This window comes from Emydura macquarii, unplaced genomic scaffold (genome assembly GCF_026122565.2).
Source record: "Emydura macquarii macquarii isolate MOO-44397 ecotype Brisbane River unplaced genomic scaffold, CSIRO-AGI_Emac_v2 contig_431, whole genome shotgun sequence".
Taxonomy (NCBI): domain Eukaryota; kingdom Metazoa; phylum Chordata; order Testudines; family Chelidae; genus Emydura; species Emydura macquarii.
In genome coordinates this window covers 15066493-15087196 of record NW_027130568.1, presented here as the reverse complement: position 1 = coordinate 15087196, position 20704 = coordinate 15066493, and the positions used below count along the sequence as shown (strand labels likewise).

General features: G+C 41.1%; 1 protein-coding gene across 2 annotated transcripts in view; it reads right to left on the bottom strand.

Annotated features, from left to right (window-relative positions):
* Window positions 1-506: 506 nt before the first annotated feature.
* The window catches only part of MBOAT1 (membrane bound O-acyltransferase domain containing 1), a 75528-nt gene continuing 55330 nt past the window's right edge, over window positions 507-20704 (bottom strand). Inside the window, exons 11-14 of one of the 2 annotated variants that reach the window (XM_067537590.1) lie at window positions 19075-19207; window positions 17850-18001; window positions 14888-15054; window positions 507-1143 (exon numbers count right to left, since the gene is read on the bottom strand). In XM_067537590.1, the coding sequence (XP_067393691.1) occupies window positions 14919-15054; window positions 17850-18001; window positions 19075-19207 (421 nt within the window). In that variant the 3' untranslated portion in view covers window positions 507-1143; window positions 14888-14918. Of the gene's footprint in view, window positions 1144-12977; window positions 15055-17849; window positions 18002-19074; window positions 19208-20704 lie in introns of those variants that run through there. The other variant, XM_067537589.1, reaches the window with a different exon arrangement.

Below are 20704 nucleotides of genomic sequence, written 5' to 3'. Positions count from 1 at the left end.
ACAAAGTGCAGTGTTAATGCAGCAGGATGCAGACAGCGAGCAGGAGGCATGATGGAGGGCATTTTGCTGACAGCTAGTGGCCCTCAGAAGGTGGCAGTGGCAGGTCTTGGAAAGGAGATAATGTAGGCTAGATACTGCCTCAGCAGAATGGAGACAGATGACACTAGTTGTGATAGCTGTGGATTCCCCTTATGCTGACCGTACTTGTGGTCCTGCACCAGAACTGCCAGAGTGGCAGGATTGCATTGTTATTCAGAGCTGAGATGACTGGCGGTGACAGCAGAATTTTTGCATGAGGAAGGTCCACCTTCATGGAGCTGTGTGAGGTGCCCTGACCTTTCAGCATCAGGAAACATGATGAGGGAGGCCATGCAAGCCCAGAAGCAGGTTGTGATTGCAATCTGGAAGCTGCTGTAGTTCATAGGCTAGCCACTTTGGCATCGACAAGTCAACTGTCAGTGCTGTGGGAATGGAGGTTTGTGAGACGACGATCCATGCAGTTGCATGTAATCCAACCTTTATTACAAGTAAATTATCAAACCAATAAAAAAATATACTGCATTAAGAACCAATACAGGCAGCCCAGCTGCCAGTAGGGGAAAGTGTGCAAATGGCAACAAAACTGAGAAGTGCTACATGCAATGAAAACCAACAGTGGTGCCAATCAGTGCAATCACACTGGTAATGGAATTGTACATTGTCAGCGTGCCTTGTCTCCTTGCCCCGCCGTGTCACAGAGGTCAAGTGAACAGAGTACATCTGCCCAGGCACACTTCCATTCCCAGAGTGCATCAACTTACGCATAGTCCACCCTACCCCAGAAATGTCCCAAACCTGCCTTGGCTGCAAGACATGGTAGCGTAGAAGAAAATCCACTGGTGTTAGATCCCTCTGCTGCTGTCAGTCATGCTCCCTTCATGCTTTGGCCATGCTCAAGGCAGTCCCGACCAGTTTTTTCCTCCCTCTCCCTCTTCTGTTCCAACTGTTCTGTGTGGAACTCAAGGTGCCTGGCTGACCTGCATCCAAAGTCATTATGCATTTCTTGCAACAGGTTGTCCATGATCTTATTTCTTTTCCCCTGATTGTTTGGGCTCTTCTCATTGGGCCTGGGAGGCTGACTCATCTCAGCAGCGGTGGAAGGTCCTGCCAAGACAATGAAAGAATATATTATAGTTTTGACCATTATTTAAGAAATAAGAATCTCCCCTTTTACATTCTGCATCACAGCAAGGCCACAAGTTAAAGTCTTTATGTACTTCGTATACCCTTATTTTATCTCAACCCATTTGCGTGGTCAGAAGCAGCAGCATCCCAGGTTACCAGTGGTCCGAGACTTTAGCAGGTATTTCATTTATTTAAAACATTTTAAGAAAAGTTGTGAGAGCCTGGTTAGGGGATTATGGTCTTAATACTATTTCAGGCAGCAGTAGCATTGGAAGATTGCAGGAGATTCCAGTCTGGAAGACGGAAGAATTTTTCCAAGCTCTGGTAAAAAGGAGATATTCATCACCTAATGATTAATCAGCAAATCTATGACTGGAGAGAGCTAGTAAGTTACAGGGGCAGGCCTGGGAAGTTTGCCCACCCATCACCTTGAATTTCTCCTGTATGAAAAATTCTCAAACATCATCAGCCAGTAGTGAGGAAAAATTTGGGCAAACATAAACAGGATGCTGTACTATCATACAGAAGATTGCTAGCAGTAGATCTGCTTTTCCGTACAGCGCACTGCTAACCAAAAGCACCAGGAGGCCAACACAACCAACACCAACAGACTTTTCCACTTAATACAACCAGAGGGCCTGATAATACATGGTATATGGGACACCACTTTAATGCTAGTACCAATATAACAGAGTTATAAACAGAGTGCAGTTTGTGTGTGTATAAAGAGATATTCAGTCATACCTGCTAACTCTGTACAAAAGAAAGTGAGAAGCAAGAAAACAGATAGAGAAGGTAAAGAGTGATACCAAGGGCACTGGTAACTACGATCAGACTAAGCATGAGACTGGTAACTAAGAGCCACATCCAAGCTGCATGCATGAAATGTAATCAGTAAGGCCAATACCAAATTGCAGGATAGAGTTTAAGACTCTCAAGTCATAACCTCACACTAGGATCTACTTACTCAGCATGTGCAATCCATAAAGGAGGTCCAATCTGGCAAGATGTATTTGTTTAAGTTGTTGAACACTACAAAAGGAAAACTTTTTAACCTAGCTATTTTCAGCAGAGCCCGTTACTCTATGTGGGATATTGATATGGCTTTCCAGGATGCCTTTATGAGACTTTTCACTGTTAAGGTACCTCTGAGGAACCATTTGTATTCCAGATGCAATATTTGAAAAAGGAGAGATATACTCCCTCAGTACAGGCCGGTGTAATAGGTGGCATATTTTGGTAGCTGAATCCAAAGAGATGTCTATGTGACGCACCATGAACCATATTGCACAGTCTTGTAGGGATATCTGAGTATTTAGGATAATGCAAAAATGCAGTTTTTCATCTGCAACTATCACCGTTATTGATACTAGCGGTATTAATTAATTAATATTTGCAATGTGCATTAAAGATGTGAAGTGCTACATAAATGTATGCCTAAGTATATGCTAAATATTGTTAATGTAATTTTCCCCCTTTTCATCCAACGTTCTTCATCCCAGCCATTAAAACTGATTGGCTGATTAGGGTTAAGTGATCTAGGACGCAAAAGGGTATGCCTACACCGCAGAAATTGTCTTGAAACTAGTTCAGCAAAAACAAGTCAGACCACCTTAAACTGCCTAATAAATTCACTAAACCTTTCATCCATTTTGCATTACTTCAAATTTCTATAGAACCAGCACCCCCAGTATTACCACTTACAAGTAATTTGAAAGTTGCTTTAAAAAAATAGTTGGCTTAAAGCAATTACTTTGTTTTTGCAAGACAGGGTCAGTTTTCCCTCCAAGCCACCTTCCAAGACATATTTGGTGAAAATTGGAGTCATGCTGCTGTTTTTTCAGTCCATGATGTTTGTTGACATTCTTCCTGCTGCTATTTTGCTCAGCATATTCATTAATAGATGAGTTCAGGGAAGATGAATTATCACAGACAGGCAGATTGAAACCACACACCTACATTGAGTTGGGAGTGCATTCTCAGCTTTCAGCCAAAGGCTATACAATGTCAGTTCCTAGTTTCGACCGTTCAAGTATCTGTCAGGAGGCTGCTTTCTAAAATGAACCATGCTAGGATGGCACGTGAGGCAATGAAAAATGAATGGGGTTCAAGGATTATAGAAGGGTGAAAAACATACTGCACATTACCATCACATACACTGGAAGTGAGCTGCCAAGCACCTTTACCTTTAGGAAGCTAAGCATATTAGTAAGAAACAAAGCACTTAGAATTCCCATTAAATAAAATTGTTCAACTGTCACCACTGTTCCTGGTGCTAAGAAAATAACAGGCTCAACCCATGTGAATGAAGAAACACACACACAAATATTAATATATTGAAGATAGACCTTTGCAACTTTGTTCCTATTTTCTATAGTACATTACCTTAGAAAAATCAAACATATCTACAAGAGAAGGTTGCTTTGCAGTTTTGTGATTTTAGAAATCTTCTTGAATACACACACACACACACACACCCTCCAACAATGGAAGATGTCACTTCATTATGACATGGCAGCAAAATACATGAATCTTCAAAAAAGATTAAGTAGGGGGATTTTTTAGTAAAAGGAAAATCAGTTATTATTGTTATCCCTTTTTGAACTGAGCAGCTAGTCAAAGTTTAGGACCTTGTAGTTTGGTCCAGTTGGGAATAGAAATGGATGATGGAGTCTGGTATTTTCTTTGATGTAATCTTTTTATTAACAAGGAATGACACACACACACACACATACACACACACACACCCCACACCTGGTCAAAACAAGCAATACCCAATGGAATCATCTGCCCACTTGGTGCTATTTTTTGAGCATTATGTGTTGGGGTCTTTTCACTGTCTCTTACAGCTGTTTTAAATGAAGAATGCATTCACGCCCTTCAGTTTAACAAAGTTTAATCCATCCCAAAAACAGGTTTTACCCATCTAATAACATACTGCACTAGAGTGAATAGGCTCCTCTGTTGACCTAACATACTCTATGCCAACTTTTTATCTTTAATTAGCATCCACTCCTACCGTTTGCTAATCAGATAACAGACGGTTGCACAGATGGTTGTTGTTTTTCTGTAGAAAAAAGAAAGAACTGAAGAACCAAAGCTAAATTTCTACAATATGGAATGAAGTAAACTTTGCTGCTTATAATACCGTCAGAATACCTTTTCCATATCAATGGGAGTTTTGCCTGGATAAGGACTGTGAGATTAGGCTCAACTTTGAGCTACCAAGTGACTAACATTTTTAATTCTGAATTCAGTGATCCACATGAACCTTGCAAATTCAAGCTAAATTAAAGCTGAGGAGGGAAATAGGTTAACTTCATCTCCTAACTTCAGACCTAATTAGTTTATCTGATCAAAACTGAATGCAGTGCAAAATCTGCAAGGCATTTTACGTTAACTCATGGAGGACAAGAACTAAGCTCAAAATAAACTTTGTTTTTAATAAAGCCAAATGTGTTTCAGAGTAGCAAAGTATTCAACCTTTAAAAATGCTTCTAGGAGACACTTTGCCTACAAAATCTGGGCCCTTTTAGATGGCCAGGCTAAGAGTCTCTCTCTCCATCAAGCCTCAGTAATGGCTGGTTCAAGCTCAAAACATTCAGTGCTCTGTCTACTGTGCCTTGGAACACACTAGCTCCATTACCATCAGGGGTGCTGGAACAATTTGTATAGTGGAGTTGCTGAGAGCCATTGAACCAAACTGTAAACCCTGGTATATAATAGAAACCACTTCAAGCCAAGGGTGCAGTCACACCCCAGCACCCCAAGTTCCAGCACCTATGATTACCACAATGGTTTTTGAAGTCGAGTGAAGCAGAAAATAACCAACACCACAAGTTTCCAGTACAAGCTAGACAACACATGCTTCCCTTGAAATCAATGTATAAGACTGTGAACATATTCCCTTTTGTGATTACTATAGTAGCTTTCACATTTAACTGTCCCCCATAGCAAAACTTTACAGTAATCCTTCACATTTGAAAACATATGTGAAAACCACCCTGACTATACTATTAGCTTGGTCGGATAGCTGCAAAATCATTCTTGCTTGATTTGCTGGGATCACCCACTAACAACCAGCCAGGGTATTTGACTTTTCATTTTCATGTTATCTTGACCCAGTAATACACAGAGATCCCTATTCAAAAAAGGTCACTTACAGGTGTATTTCCACTTTATGTAATTTCAGCATGAGATTAGATGGATAGGTAGTTTTCTCCAAGAACAAAATTCAAATACGCTATATTATCATTGCCATCTCGGGGAGGGAAGAAAGCAGTTGTCTGATGAATATAGCTGAGAATTAATTTGAAACATGTACTGGATTGTGACGAGGGCTTCTGTTTTGGGGAATTTATTATTTTTAGCAAATTTTGAGTTTATGTAGAGGTAAAAATCCATTGAGTTTTGGGGTTCTCTCTTTATATATACTATAATGAATAACATTTTACATATCTATATATATATATACATTGTTATATATTATACATTGTTCGTTACAGCAGTATATACAGTAATGAGTTAATCTCCTTGCAGTGTTCCCTAATGCGCTTTAACTTAACACTGTTTCAAACAGCACTACATTAAAGTGTACTGGAAAACCTTTGGTGTGCACCAGCAGGATCTACATGGACCAATTAATGCACAATATTTTAGTCCTCTTTAGAAATCACAACCCTCAGAGCAAATTACTGCTCCCTGTAAACACACCCATAGATACATGTAATGATTTCTGGAGCTTTTCTAGGGTGTATTAGATAAACACTGATTTGTTTTTGTTGCTTTATTTTAAAATCAGGGTGTTTTATCAGTGTTTAATGGTTACAACTGGAAATCAAAAGCTCTTACTAAGACTCTTGAGAAAATCATACAGGAAAAGCTGTATGTTAGGATGGAATGGCTCTCACAACATCCTATGGTGAAAAGTTCCAGAGGGGTAGCAGAGCTAGTCTCTATACAGCAAAAACAATCCTATGTAAGTGTGAGGTGCATTGTTTCAAGATGCATTTAGGAAGCTTTAAATGCATGCTGCGCCATGTTAATGCAGCAAATGCAATTTCCTTATTATGCTCTTAAATGTTAGTCAAAAAATTACCTGAAAATCAAGCAAATGTTGAATTGTGCTCACAAATAGTAAATATAGTAAATAGTAAAAAGGAAGGTGACAAGTACAAGTACCTTAAACCAGTGAAATCCTGGCCCCACTGAAGTTAATGGGAATTTTTCCACTGACAAACGGGTGCCAGGATTTCACTCAAGAAGATCCATTCTGCAGTTATATCATCCAGACAGTTGCAGTGTTTCAAGCATTTATGGGTAGAGTGAAATTAACCTACAGCCCTTTCACTCCTACTTCATTTTAAAAGATGCTAAAATCTGAGCTATGTGCAGCATATACATACAAAAGGGCACCCATAACTGGAGAGAAATTTGCCTAACTTTTCTCCCATATCATTCTGTCTTCCTGTCCTGTCATGCTGCAACAGATCAAAACAAGTGGAGAATGAAAAAAGGAAACATGCATATTGGATAGTAAATGAAAGTACATTTGTGCCTCTAATATAGTGAGGAAATTGTTACAGAAGAGTTAATTCCTTCCAGAAATGCCAATCCCACAAGATTTTTTTTTTTTTTTTAATGTTCAGTTTACTGAGTTGAACTGGAATGTCAGTTTCAGCCTTTATCCTCCCTCCCTCTCCTCAGCATATCCCAGTTCTGTGTTAGTTATTATGTAGATGATCATGTGCTAATGAATATCAGTTGGAATTTGGGCTTCATCTAAATCATTCATGAATAAGACACTTGCTTATCTTCTTGCATCTAGTTTCTCTGTCTCCATTTCAGGGCTCCATATTAATCTCTCTCCTGCAAGCATCATCTATCTTTGTCTTGAGGATCTCTTTACAATCTCCATCTCTTTCTCCTTCCAGCAGCAAACTGAGCCGAAGGAGTGATTACAGGCTACTAGAATATGACTTAGTTCACAAACCTATTTAACTCCAGTATTTTTAAGACCACTCTCAATTTACAGTCTTCTAATCAGACACCAGCAATGTGAGGCCAACAATTAGGTTCAACAGATTTTCCACTATTGTATATTAATTATCTGATTCTCTAATGCCTTGCATACCGTGTAATAATTGACACTTGTGCAAATGTGGCATAAATTGCTACCAAATAAGATTTCTCCAGTTATTTATACCAGTGGTAGCATTTTACATTGATTTGGCACAGGTATAAGTGACAACACAACTTGCAAGACAATGGAGAATCAGATCGTAAATCTTGTAATCTGAAAAGAAATTAGGAATGACAGAATGCATTGTATTTAGAAAGGTCAATAAAAGTTCCTTTCAACATGTATTTAAAAAAAAAGGCAGATCTTACCAAACTATAAATCTTCAATTGGGTTAGCCATATTCCATTGCTATGCTGGACTAAGTGAGCTGAGTAGTCTAGAGAGAACAACATAGCAGAGAAAAAAAAAATCTTAAATTATTTCCAAGACATCTGCTAACTTTTTGTTTTGCAGCTCTTGGACACAATTCATGCAGCAAGGTTGCTTGAAATTCAACATTTTGAAAACAATACAATTTTAATTCAGGAAATATATCTGAGGTAATCTCAAAGCCACATGAACATTTTTCAGTAGAAGTGAAAACTCTAGGGTTCAAGTTTTAGTCATGGTGCTGACTCTAAGAATGATCTATAACAGGAGAATGATAGTTTGCTCACTAGCAAGAATACAGTGAGAAAGTAGTAGAGGATAAGCATTAAGCAGCTTTTGCTTCACGAAGTGCTGAAAAAACCCAAGGTGGCATATGGCATGCATTGAATACTGAGTGAGATAAGGGTTAAGGAACAGAGACACAGGGCTCTGAAGAGAGAACCCATTGCAAAGAGTACCAAATGCAATCCAGCCAGCGGGCTATTCATTCAACTTCTTATTTATTTTTGAAGGATTTGGGCTGTGAACTAACCTGTTTGGAAATGTTTACTCTGGTCCAAGCCCACTGCTTCCAAAAACTGTACTGGTTCTGTAAGCATCTGCACTGATCCCCCCAAAGGATTTCTGAGGCCTGGTCTACACTGGCAACTTAGGTCGACTTAAAGTCACTTAAATCAACCTACTTACACCCGTGTCTTCACTAGCACCACTGTTAATTTGAATTAAGGTGCCTGGAAAATTGACTTAATAAGACCACCTCTGCAAGTGGCGTAGTGCCTAACTCGAATTTGTTAAGTCAATTTAGTGTCAGTGTAGACGCAATGGAATTTAATTCTAATTAATTGACCTCTGGAATGTATCCCACAATGCCCCGTTTTGACTGCTCTGGACAGTCAGGCTGTGCTGCTCAGTGGTCACGCTAGCAGGAAAAGTCCCCTCCCCTCAAGCCCCAGGAAGATGTGAATTTTCATTTCCTGTGCTGCCAGCGTGGAGAGAGCTTTGTCACTGTTCTCCACATGGCTACTGCAGAGCCCAAACGCGCTCCAGCATGGAGTAGACCAGAGGTCTTAGATCTCATCGGTCTGTGGGGTGAGGAGTCCGTTCTGGCTCAGCTCAGAGCCAGCAAAAGGAATCTGGACATTTATGGGAAGATATCCCATCTGGAGAAGGGACACCAGAGGGACACACAGCAGTGCCACGTGAAAATCAAGGAGCAGCGTCAGTCTTATCAGAAAGCCAGGGAAACTAACAGCCATTCTGGCTCCTCGCCCAAAACATGCCGCTACTATGATGAGGTACATGCAATTCTCGGTGGCGATCCCACCACGGTGCCACCCCGCAGCATTGATACCTCCACTAGATCACAGTCCGTGGTCAATGATGAGGACTCCGTGGACAAGGAGGAGGCTGAGGAGAGCAGGGTGCAGGAGAGTGGGGTGTCCATCTCCCAGAAAGTCAGGACATATTCCTGACCCCCGAGCAGTCCAGCAGCACACAGGGCAGCACTAATGATCCCGGGGAAGGCACATCTGGTGAGTTTTTTTCTTCTGAGCATTTCTGTCCTTTTACATTGGGGGGAGAGGAGGAGGCATAAAGGGGATTTCAGGAGTTTTGGTGACTGTACTGTGGGGTTACCCAAGGAACAGTTGATTTATGTGATGAGAAATGCTACGTTTATCATCAGTTGATATCTCACGGAAACTTTAATGTATGTAATCTGTTATCCTTCGCAAAACTTTTCAGGGGAGGGCTGCCTTGTTCCTCCAAGGTAGGATACTTCGCTGCAATCAAGGGACCCTGCATCATGGCAGAACACTGTTGGTACCCCTCTGCGTCCAGCAAATCTGTGTTTTAAGTATAGCCTCCCCCCCCCCCTTCCCCCACACGGTCTCCGCAGTTCCTCTCTGTAAGGGTTTAAAAGACCAGCAGAGTTCCTCCCCCCCGCCCCCCTCCACCACGCTGTCCTCTGATCCCCTCTGTAATGGCACAGCGAGCAGACTCTTCTGAGACGTCAGGAATGGAATGAGGCTCTGTGTTTGCCCTGTGCATTGCATTTCGATTATTGTCTATAAGGTAGCAGGGGATCATTATCTAAATTGTTACATTTGTATCATTTTCTTCACTATGCTAACAGTGGCTACCTTGTTATTTTTCTTTCATTCTGTAGACACCTCAGCACTGGACTGACCCTCAAGAAATGCTGCGGAAAGACTAGTTCAGATTAGAAAGAGGAAAAAAACTCCCAAGAGATGACATGTTTGGCGAGCTCATGAACACCTCAGCTGCCGCAGAGACAGAGCAAAGAGCGCGGAGGCTGACCTTGTCCCAGAATATGGACATGGACAGGGAGAGTTGGTGAGAAATGATGGAGCATGATCGCAGTACCACGCAGGAAATGCTGCAAATCATGCAGGACCAGGCAGACATGCTCCAGCGGCTTGCGGAGCTTCAGGAGGAGCGGAGGCAGGACAGAGTCCCGCTGCAGCCCCTCCATAATGCTCCTCAACTGAGGGCTTTGACGATCTCCCCCCTCCCCCCCAAAGAGGTCTTGGAGGAGATTGTCCAGGCTGCAGTGCGTGAAAGCAGAAAGCAGTAGCGGCCACACTGATAGCTGGCCAGGAAGCTACCACCCTACCCCTTGAGACAGTGAATGAATTCTCCCTCCCCCTCTTTCCCCATGACTTGAATGTTCAGAAATAAAGTTTTGCATCATTTTAATACATTTCTTTATTAAATCATATCTTGTTCAGGAAGGATTTGGTGGGCACAGATATCATTTGGGGGGGAGGGGGGTTCACCAAAGGCAAACAACATACAGGAACAGAAATCAGTCCCGCATCTCATTGCAGAACCTGGTTTTCAAAGCTTCCCTAATGCAAAGTGCTCTGCGGTTAGATTGCAACGTAGTGCTGGCATCTGGCTGCTCATAATTGGTGGCCAGTCTTTCTGCCTCCACAGTCCAACCCTGGGGGAACCTCTCACCCTTCGCTTCACACACATTATGAAGAACACAGCACGCAGATATCACTGACGGGAGGTACTTCTCACTCATGTCCAGCCTAGTGAGGAGACTCCTCCATCTACTCTTTAAATGCCCAAAGGCACATTCTACAACCATTCTGCAACTGCTTAACCTCTTATTAAAACACTCCTTGTCACTGTCAAGGTGACCGGTGTACTGCTTCATTAGCCAAGGGAGCAAGGGGTAAGGAGGATCCCCCAGGATCACTACTGGCATTTCCACACCCCCGATGTGAATTGTTTGGTCAGGGAAGAAAGTGCCCGCCTGCATGTTAGAGAAAATCCCCAAATTCTGCACACATCATGCACCTTCCCAGACCACCCCACACAGAGGTCGGTGAAACAACCCGTGAGCCACAAGCTCCTGCAGGACCATGGAAAAGTACCCCTTGCGGTTTATGTACTCAATCGCCAGGTGTGCAGGCGCTAAGATAGCGATGTGCGTCCCATCAATGCCCCCCCCTTCCCCCCATAGTTTGGGAAGTCCATCGTGGCAAATCCCTCCACTATATCCTGCACATTTCCCAAAGTCACTAGCCTTCGTAGCATGTCTATTTATGGCACTGCACACTTGATTCACGGCAGCGCCCACTGTAGATTTACCGACTCCGAATTGATTCCCAACTGAGCAGTAAGTCGGGGGTTGCCTGCTTCCACAGAGTGATGGCGACTCTCTTCTCCACCGTTGTAGCTTGTCTCAAGTGAATATCCACGCGCTTCAGGGACGGGGCCAGCTCCGAGCACAGTTCAAGGAAAGTTGCCTTTCGCATACAAAAGTTTTGCAGCCAGTGATCATCATCCCACAACTGCATAACGATGCGGTCCCACCAGCCTGTACTTGTTTCCCTGCACCAGAACCGGCACTCCACAGACTGCAGATGACTCGTTACAGCCTGCAGCAACCAGGAATTGTGCTCCTTGATGGCTTGTAGCAGGGCAGCCTCGGTGTTGTCTGTGCTTCAGCTTCTTGCTCTATTTTGAAAATAATCAATGATAAGCCGCGATGTATTTGTCATGCTCACAATAACAGCACAGCATTGAGCTGCCTCCATGTCTCTGCAGCAATGGCGATCGCAGGGAGTAAAAAAAATGGCACAAAAATACTTTTCTTGTTTGTTTGGGGAGGAGGGAAGAAAGATGAGGGAAGCAGCATTGCATGATGGGACGATGACACTTGTCCCAACAGCCCCTGTGGCTAGTTGCACTGTGGGATAGCTACCCACATTGCACTGCTTTGCAATTTGAATTAAGGCTGGTCAGTGTAAACACAGGAGACCTGCGCAAACGGCATAGTGTAGACACGCTGTTGCGATTTCTAAAAATGGGCTGCTGAAAGTCGACTTACAGTAAGTCGACTTCTCTTGGCAGTGTAGACAGTCTGAGATTTAAGTGCAGGTGACACCTACTTTACTAAAATACTTTTTCTATATTCATTTTACAGTTTAAAAAAAAAAAAACCTCTCAATATGTACATACGACCTAAGAAAGGTGGAGCCTCATCCAACTCTGTACCCAGGAGGGTCGGGCAGAATGCTACTCAGGTGTTAAACCTAAGCCACTGCCTGTGACATTGTAGGCATGCTGCTATAGTTAGCGTGCTAGATCAAGCAGAGAGAGCGTATGTCTGTCTCCCCATGCTGGGAAGCACCCTCCCAGCTGCTGCGTAGACATAGGCCTGATCCAGGTCTCAGTGGGTATGTACCTTACATTCTCCCTTTCTAAAGGGTCTTGGGGCCAGCTGCACCGGTCTGTCAGTGCAGCAAATTTGGAGTCAGACCGTCAAGAAGCAGTAGGGTGAGGATCTGTTGAGGGATACAGAGAGCAAGTAGAGGCACGGGGCCTCTGTGAGGATTTACCTTTTCTTACTGCTTATCAGCTCCCAGGGGATCTGAATGGGTTTTTTGAGCCCAGACCTTTCCTACTTTCACAGCAGTGCACAACAAATGTCACTGCCTCCCTGACAAAAGAACTCAGAGGAAACTTTGCAAGGGAACCTCCTAGTTCCTATATAGGCCACCTAGAGGTTTGATCTACTATGCAGAGATAGATTCACCACACCACAGAAATGTTACAGCACGTCCTTAAATAAAAAGATTGAAAACTGAATATAAAAAAGACAAAGAAAATAAGACAATTTAGGGATGAATCCTGCTCCCACTGAAGTAAATGGGGAGTTTTTAGATTTCAACAGCAGCAGCATCTGAACCACACTGTGTTTGTAAAATGTGAGACTGAGAGATGTGATTAGTTCCCTTCATATGTGTAATGACCTTGCTTCATGAGAGACAGGCTCATTCTCCCCAGATTTTCATATTTCCTTCCCATTAATCAGGCCACACACTGACAAAAAACAGTTTGTTTATTCAGACCAATCTTTGTAATCCATTTCTTCTTCAAAAGAAATCACCAAATAAACTCTCTCATGAAATATACACTACACTAGAAGGCTGTGGGAGGGAGCAAAATCTTTCCATCAAGAAAAATAAAGTAAAACTGTTTACATCCTTCTGTTTCGGTTTCTTAGATTTTTCTCCCCACTGTAAGAATTCTCCAGAATTTGAATTTATTCTCATTCAAAAATTAAAATGAAATAAATGTGGCTGACTTTTTGCCAACTTACACTTCAGACAGATGAGGAAAATCAACAGTATGTGAGGGAATTGCTTCATTTCTAAATGATTCTGAGAAAATCCAACTTAGAAAACATTTAAAGATGTTTACAGAATTATATGGTGGATGTTTTCGAATGTTCCTTTAAAAGGTCCTCTCTGATTATACTTCGTTTTTAAAACTTACATAGCTCTTTTCATCCTGTTATCTCAAAGCACTATGTAAACATTAATGGAACCTCACAACACTCCTGTGAGGTAGGTGAGTATTATTATCCCCGTTTTACAGACAGGAAAACTGAAACCCAGAAATGTTAATTGACTTGCCCGAGATCATGCAGTGAGTCAGTGATCTGCTGATTCTCAGTCTCTTGATCATAGCACAACCCTTCTCTTGTATAGTACTTTTTATTTTATTTTTAACTGATTGTTATTCTTGTGTGAACAAATCCCTACTTGCCAGTACATAACATTATAAGGAACAAGCTGATCTATTCCCAACCCTTCCTCCAGCCTTTAACCTGTGACTGCCAGTTTTAAAGCACTAATGATCATAAAAGTATCCCATCAAAACATATCACTCCAAAGTAGTGCAGGGTAGTTCAGCACTATTTCAGCACATCAGTCACATCCCACTTATCCTAGTCACTCAGGCCTGGTCTAAACCTAAAGCTTAGGTCGACCTAGCTACGTCACTCAGGGGTGGGAAAAATCTGCACCCTTGAGAGATGTAGTTAAGGCAACCTAAGCCCTGGTGCAGACACCATGTTGACAGAAGAATTCTTCTGTCAGCCTAGCTACTGCCTCTCAAGGGGCTGTATTCACCACGGCAATGGAAAAACCCCTTCCGTCACTGTAGCAAGTACTTACAAATAGTGCTACAGCTGTGCCACGGTAGCACTTGTAGTATAAGATTTAGCCTCAGCTAGAGGTGTTTTAATCTGCATATTTTAGGATAGACTTATTTTTTCCTTTTTTTAATATATTATTTTTTAGCTTGGCCAATCCAGTGGCCAACGTTCACAGAAACCTACTTAAATTATTTCCAAGAGATTAATTTGTCCTCACACCAGCAGGTGTCACAGTGAGCAATTAAGACGCTCCAAGCTGCAATACCAGCAGCAGGCACTTCCCTGCTTCAGAACCACATGGGGAGCACATGCCCCCTGCACTGTTGTCCTCCTCTTCCTACTGCTGCTGTAGTCAATGCCAACAGTCTCAAGAGTCAAGTTTCTGTGGTTCTACACTACAGAGCTCCTCTGGCCATAGCCAAGCCATAAAGCCAAAGATTCAACAGCCTAGAGCACCTGTCTACTAAACTGCTAATCTGGCTCTTCCTAGTATTTTTTTATTTTCTTAATCTCAAAATTTTTGTTTATTAAAATGTACATTTCTGTAAAAGATCAAAAACATCTGTACACATGAAACAATTAAATATATAAAACACAGCAAAAAAAATAGTCCCTGTATTTATAAAACCAAAAGCATTATTCCTCAAGCCTGTAAATCTTTTTTGTTACTGGGTCACCTGGAATACTGCCTACCAAGCTCCAGTCTGTCCTTTCCAAAGCGTTTTAAATTAAGCAATAATAATGCCATTGTCTTTTAGTTTCTCCCTTTTGTTTTTGGTATGACACTTCACCTCCCAATATCAGTGGATTTTCTTTGAGGTATCATTTTTCTTTCTTGTTTTTAATAGAGTTGTGTGTGACTTGATTCTGAAGCTGCCTCCTGGTGCCGTCTTGAGGTTTGATTGGGAGAACCAGCAATACTAGGAGGCTTAGAATGTGCATGTGAAAGTACATTGACCTAGAAACAAAAAGAGAGAAAGAAAGAACATTCTTGTTAGTAATCGTATGAATGCTGCAAATTGTATTAGTTCAGCACTATAATCAGCTGCACCAGGTTCAAGGGGTATATACATAAAACAGAGCACCTGATAAAGTCCTATATATGACAGGCTTTTATGCCCTTGGATTTTACAGCTGAATGTCACACAACACTATGGGTGACATCCAAACCCACTGAAGTCAATGGAAGTTTTGGCATTGATTTCAACAGGGCCAGTATTTTCCCATATATTGTTACTAGGCAAGGGGCCAAACCCAGAGCCCTTTTCCCAATCCCCTAACCCTAAACTTTGACAATTCAGGTACAATGGACCCAGAAGCAAACTACTGATGGTTATGGTTTTGCAAAATCCAAACCTGGCCTCCTCTCCCATTGTTACAGAATACACAGGGATACATTTTCAGAAAGCCTCCTTTTTGTGCAAGCACAGCTTGTGCCTGAAAAAACAGCACCAGCAACCGGATGAGAAACAAGCTTCCATCCAAATTTTTGGTTTCTTCTCTGAAATTCATTAAAACTGAACTTTTTTGATGTTTGCAGGTATAATAAAATAATGAAATATAATAATAATGAATTACATTAGACAATTAGAAAGAGAATGGCAAAACACAACGCTAAATAAAGTTAAGGCATCTGATAGTGTACAGGATAAGCAGCCAGTCAAAATAAAAAATGGGACACCTGTTTTGGTGGGCCCATAGAATATGGATTGAGGAAGGCCAGGGAGCTGGGCATGGGAGGAACATGGTCCAGCATCCAGCACTTAGACATATCTGGGAATGGCTTAACTTTTCAGGGCCCTTGCTATGCTTTTTCTCTCGTAGTTCTAATATCCCTGTAAGATGCCTGAACCCACAGACATGTCCACAATGTCCTGGTCCAAAGGCACACAGTCACCTTGCACTCAGCTTGACCGCCTTGTATGAAAATCCCATGAATTCATAAATTAGCCTTATGTGCGGAGTCAGTGAAACACACAGAAAATGTGTAGGTACCATCTATGGTTAGAGCTGCGCTAAACTTAAACTGACTGTTTTTCTTTCACAGGCATTAGCACTCTCACAGCAGGACTGTCAGGCTATGTGGACATGTACATTGGCCAAACCGGACTGTCACTACGCAAAAGAATAAAAATGGACACAAATGAGACAAAAAATGGTAACATCCATAAACCAGTCAGAAAGCACTTCAATATCCCAGGACACTCTGTAGCTGACTTGAAAGTTGCCATACTTCTACAAAAAAAACTTCAAAAACAGACTTCAGCGAGAAACTGCAGAGCTGGAACTCGTATGCAAACTTGACACAGTCAGACTGGGTCTGAACAGGGACTTGGAATGGTTATCTCATTACAAGAAGTAATTGTCACTGTTCACACATTTTCACCTTCTAATCAACAGTTGTGAATAGGCCTCATCTACTCTAACTGAATTGACTTTATTAGCACTTGCCCTCCTCATTGTTGTTTCTTACCCTTTGATGTGTGTGTGTATATATACACACACACACACACACACACACACACACACACACACACACACACACACACCTCCTATCTGTGATTTCCATTTCATGCATCTGATGAAGTGGGTTGCAGCCCATGAAAGCTTATGCCCGCAGGAATTTGTTAGTCTTTAAGGTGTTACAGGACTCTCGTTGTTTTTGCAGTATACAGAATTTAGGTTATGATTTTAGTATTTTGTCACCTCAAATGGCCTTTGGTGACAAAAGGCAAAATTTTGTCCTTTGAGTAAATTCGTAAGTGTTCATGAATTTGTCACATTCAATATATTTACACTGTGATAGCACTTCATTCTTTTTTTATCTGTTGCTGTTGCTAAAGACAGAACACCGAGACATTAAAATGGTAGCTGGGAATAAATCTTGCCAACACTGATAAAGGTTCAGATTGGTGTTGGCGTTTTGTTTTGTTTTGTTTAAGCCAGGAGAAAACTTAGCTAAACATTTTCATTTAAAAAAAAGGGGGGGGCGGCGGCATTCAAAACCCCTCAGATAGTCAAAAGAGCAGCTGCGAATGAGTCTAACAGTTTTTGTTTTTCATGACAAAGTAATGGAATGTCTCTTTTCTCAGGCAAAAACTGTAATTCTGTGTTTGACAAGTTTTATCACAAAATGAAAAAGTAAAGTAATTTAGACAAGTCTTCCTTTTCAACTCATGCTCTGCTTCACTGTACATGATCTTCAGAACCACCCTTTTATCCTATTTTTAAAATAATTACAGAAGTAACTGCACATAAACTAAGAGTGCAAAGCAACAAAACAATATTAATACACAATGAATCAGCCATGCATCATCTTTATCTCTTGCTGATCAATTCAGAATCCCTTGTCATGAGCATTTTACAACTCGAAGTTAGGTTTAAGTGAGAGTACAACTTTCACGATACAAGGTTCATGTCATTGCTACCCACCCCATCCCGTACCCTTGCTAATACTTGGCACTGGGATGCTTTGAACAGGGCAGCAGCACACATATGGAAAGTCAGGTCAAATAAGAACTTTAGAAAAACCCAAAACCCTAAACTGGGAAAGAAAAGGAGAACTATTCTAGCACTGTTAAATGAGTTCATCGAGTTACACAGATGAAATCATTCCTGAAGCTATTAAATAACAGCTTGGATTCCCTCCAAATGATGGCAAAATTCTAATAATCTTCCACCATAGATTGGCTGGTTCAACAAAGCTCCATGGTTATAGGTCTAAGGGATAACAGTTAAAAGGAGGAAACTTACTTGTACAACTTAATCGTAGGCTCAACAGCCAGCATAACAAAAGGTGCAACAGTATAGCAGACAGCCAGTTGAGTGACAAACCATGTGACAATGTCATAGATCACCTTGAGAGGCTTTGAAGAGAGGAAGTAATGCCTGTAATTGTTCCTTATCTACAAATCAGGGAGAAGGGGATTAAAAAAACAAAAACTAATTTCTTAAGTAAACTCATGCAGACTCACTTCACATCTATTAAACTCCTCATCCATTATTATTTATATTACAGTGATAACTAGAGGCCTCAACCAAGATAAGGGCCCTATTGTACCACACACTCCTACTCCAAAAAGTTTACAGTTTGGATAGACAGGACAGAGTAAAAGTGGGAGAGGAAATGGCCAAGTGACATGCCCAACGTCACACAGCAGGTCAGTGGAGACCTGGGAATAGACCCCAGCTCTCCTGAGTCCCATAACCACTGGACCAGGCTGTCTCTCTTATGGGCATGTATGGGCAATTTTGTTCTTTTTGGATGAATCAAACCATTAGGATCCAAAACTAACACTCTACTGTGATGAATGAGGCCAGTTCAAACCTCTCAGGCATACTGTTTTGTGCAATCTATCTGCATATTTAGTCAGCAATGCACCTGAATCCCATTCAGAAAGTTGTTTGGTTTTTTTGGAAACGATAAAGGGCAGAAGTTTTTTTTTTTTTTTTTTTTTTAATGAAAGTACATATTCTATAGAAACTGGTGGGGTCTACAAAGACATGCCAATACAGTCTGACACCAAGTGTTGACTCAACCCAATCTATAAGATCTGTACTTTAACCAGCGTTATCAGCATACACTGATGAGATGGAGGCTCTTTCTAGCTGACCAGGTCAATTACGAGACAAATGAATATATGCACACACCATGACTGACCCCTGGGCTTTTGCATGGCGCCTCACCTCCCTCTATGACTGCAGCCAAGACCGGCATCACTGTACCTGCCTGGCTGAATCAATAAGAACAATGGCTGGTTATAATCATAGGAAGCACCTACAATTATGTCAGTGCAGATCAACATTTCAGTGAAGATCATCTCAAAGGAAAAAGGAATTATGTGGATTCACCCCTACTGTACAGTCAACAGAGTTTTACCAGGGATGAAAATAGCTCAATTTGTCAAAGAATACACAAACACCCAGCTTGATAGTAATTGAATATAAGCCTCTGAAGAGAACAATAAAGGGTACGTACTGCTCTGGATGCTACTGTCATAAGGATTCCGGTGATGAATGTAAAATAATATCCAGGATAGACACCATGCCACAGGGCTGACAGGATAAACGTTAAGACTGTGGGGTACCATGGAGCTCTGTCATAGCAAACGCTGGGAAGAAAAGAAACAAACAGAAAACAGCAATTTGAATAAGTAACAAATATTCATTTCACCTCAGATCTCCTTGAATCTTAAAAGACCCCATTCTGACCTCCTTTATCGATCAGGGGTCCAGTCCTGCAAACCTTTGTTTATGGGAAGGTCAATGTGATTACTTGCACAAGTAAGACATTCTCTAGTGAATTAAGGGTTAGCACGATTTAGGCTCTGAGGTGTCTCCAATATTCATGGAATTTAAACCAATATTATATAACATTATATATATATATTATATATATAAGGTGGGTTCTCATTTACCATCCCTATATTATATATATATTTATTATATATATATATATATATATATATATATATATATATATATATATATAATAAAATAAATTAATTAAATAAAATTAAATAAAATAAAATATGGCATAAGGTGGGTTCTCATTAACCATGTCACTGTTTTCCCATCTAGAATTGTCTATGCATCCTGAGAAACTTGACGGATATACAAAGAGTGAGTGGGAAGATGAAAGCGAGATACCCACACTTTCTTCTCTATTTCAGTATTCATTAGGCAGAATACTATCCAGCCACTGCCACATCACAGACAGCCAGTTCCTCAGCTAGTGTAAATCAATGAACCTATTCTGATTTATGGCAGCTAAGGATCCTTCCGAAAACATAGGTGAAGGGTTCCACGTGTGTAGTTCAGAGACACAGCAATAGGACCCTAAGAATCATGCAACATCTGAGTTTTAACTCAAAATGTAATGGTCCTAAGAAATTATCATGGCAATTTATTTCCCCAAAAACATTGTTTACTTCACTCATGAAGAACAACAGAAATACATTTTTCAGATGCATATTTTTACAACAAATACAGATAGGATAAACATTATATAAACTGCTGAATTTTGAGAAGTAACATCAACTTAAACTGGACTTTTCACATACCAAAGGCACTGTTTCCAAATTATGCAGAGACAGGACCGAGCTACAAAATTTGGATTAATATTATTATTTATAGTGAGCCATAGTGATGAAATCAGATTCCTTAGTGTTTGACAAAATTTACTTTCTGTGTCTCAAGCTGGCATATTATAAAGACAGACCTAAATTGGCACCTGTAGTCTGTGGTGACTAGTGCCTCTGCAACAGATTATATTGAAGCCATGAGGTTTGAATTAGGGTCCAAGCTTTCCCAAAGTTCCGATTGGAGAAGGAGTTTAGACCCAAATGATACAATTCAGGCTCATCTCCATTAGAAACTAATCTATTTCAAATGCAAGGGAGAGAGAGACAAAATATGATAAAATCCTAGCAAAATAATACAGATGGGTAAGAAAAACAAAAATATGGACAGTGAGAGGTGCTATAAAAATGTTATTCAGGAAGACCTGTATAGCTCACTCGTGGCTTTGCTGCTCATGAGTAAAGGTGGTCATTCCAAACTCGTAGCAATAAGAAGTTCAGAGCACCAAAAATATTGTAGCACACAAG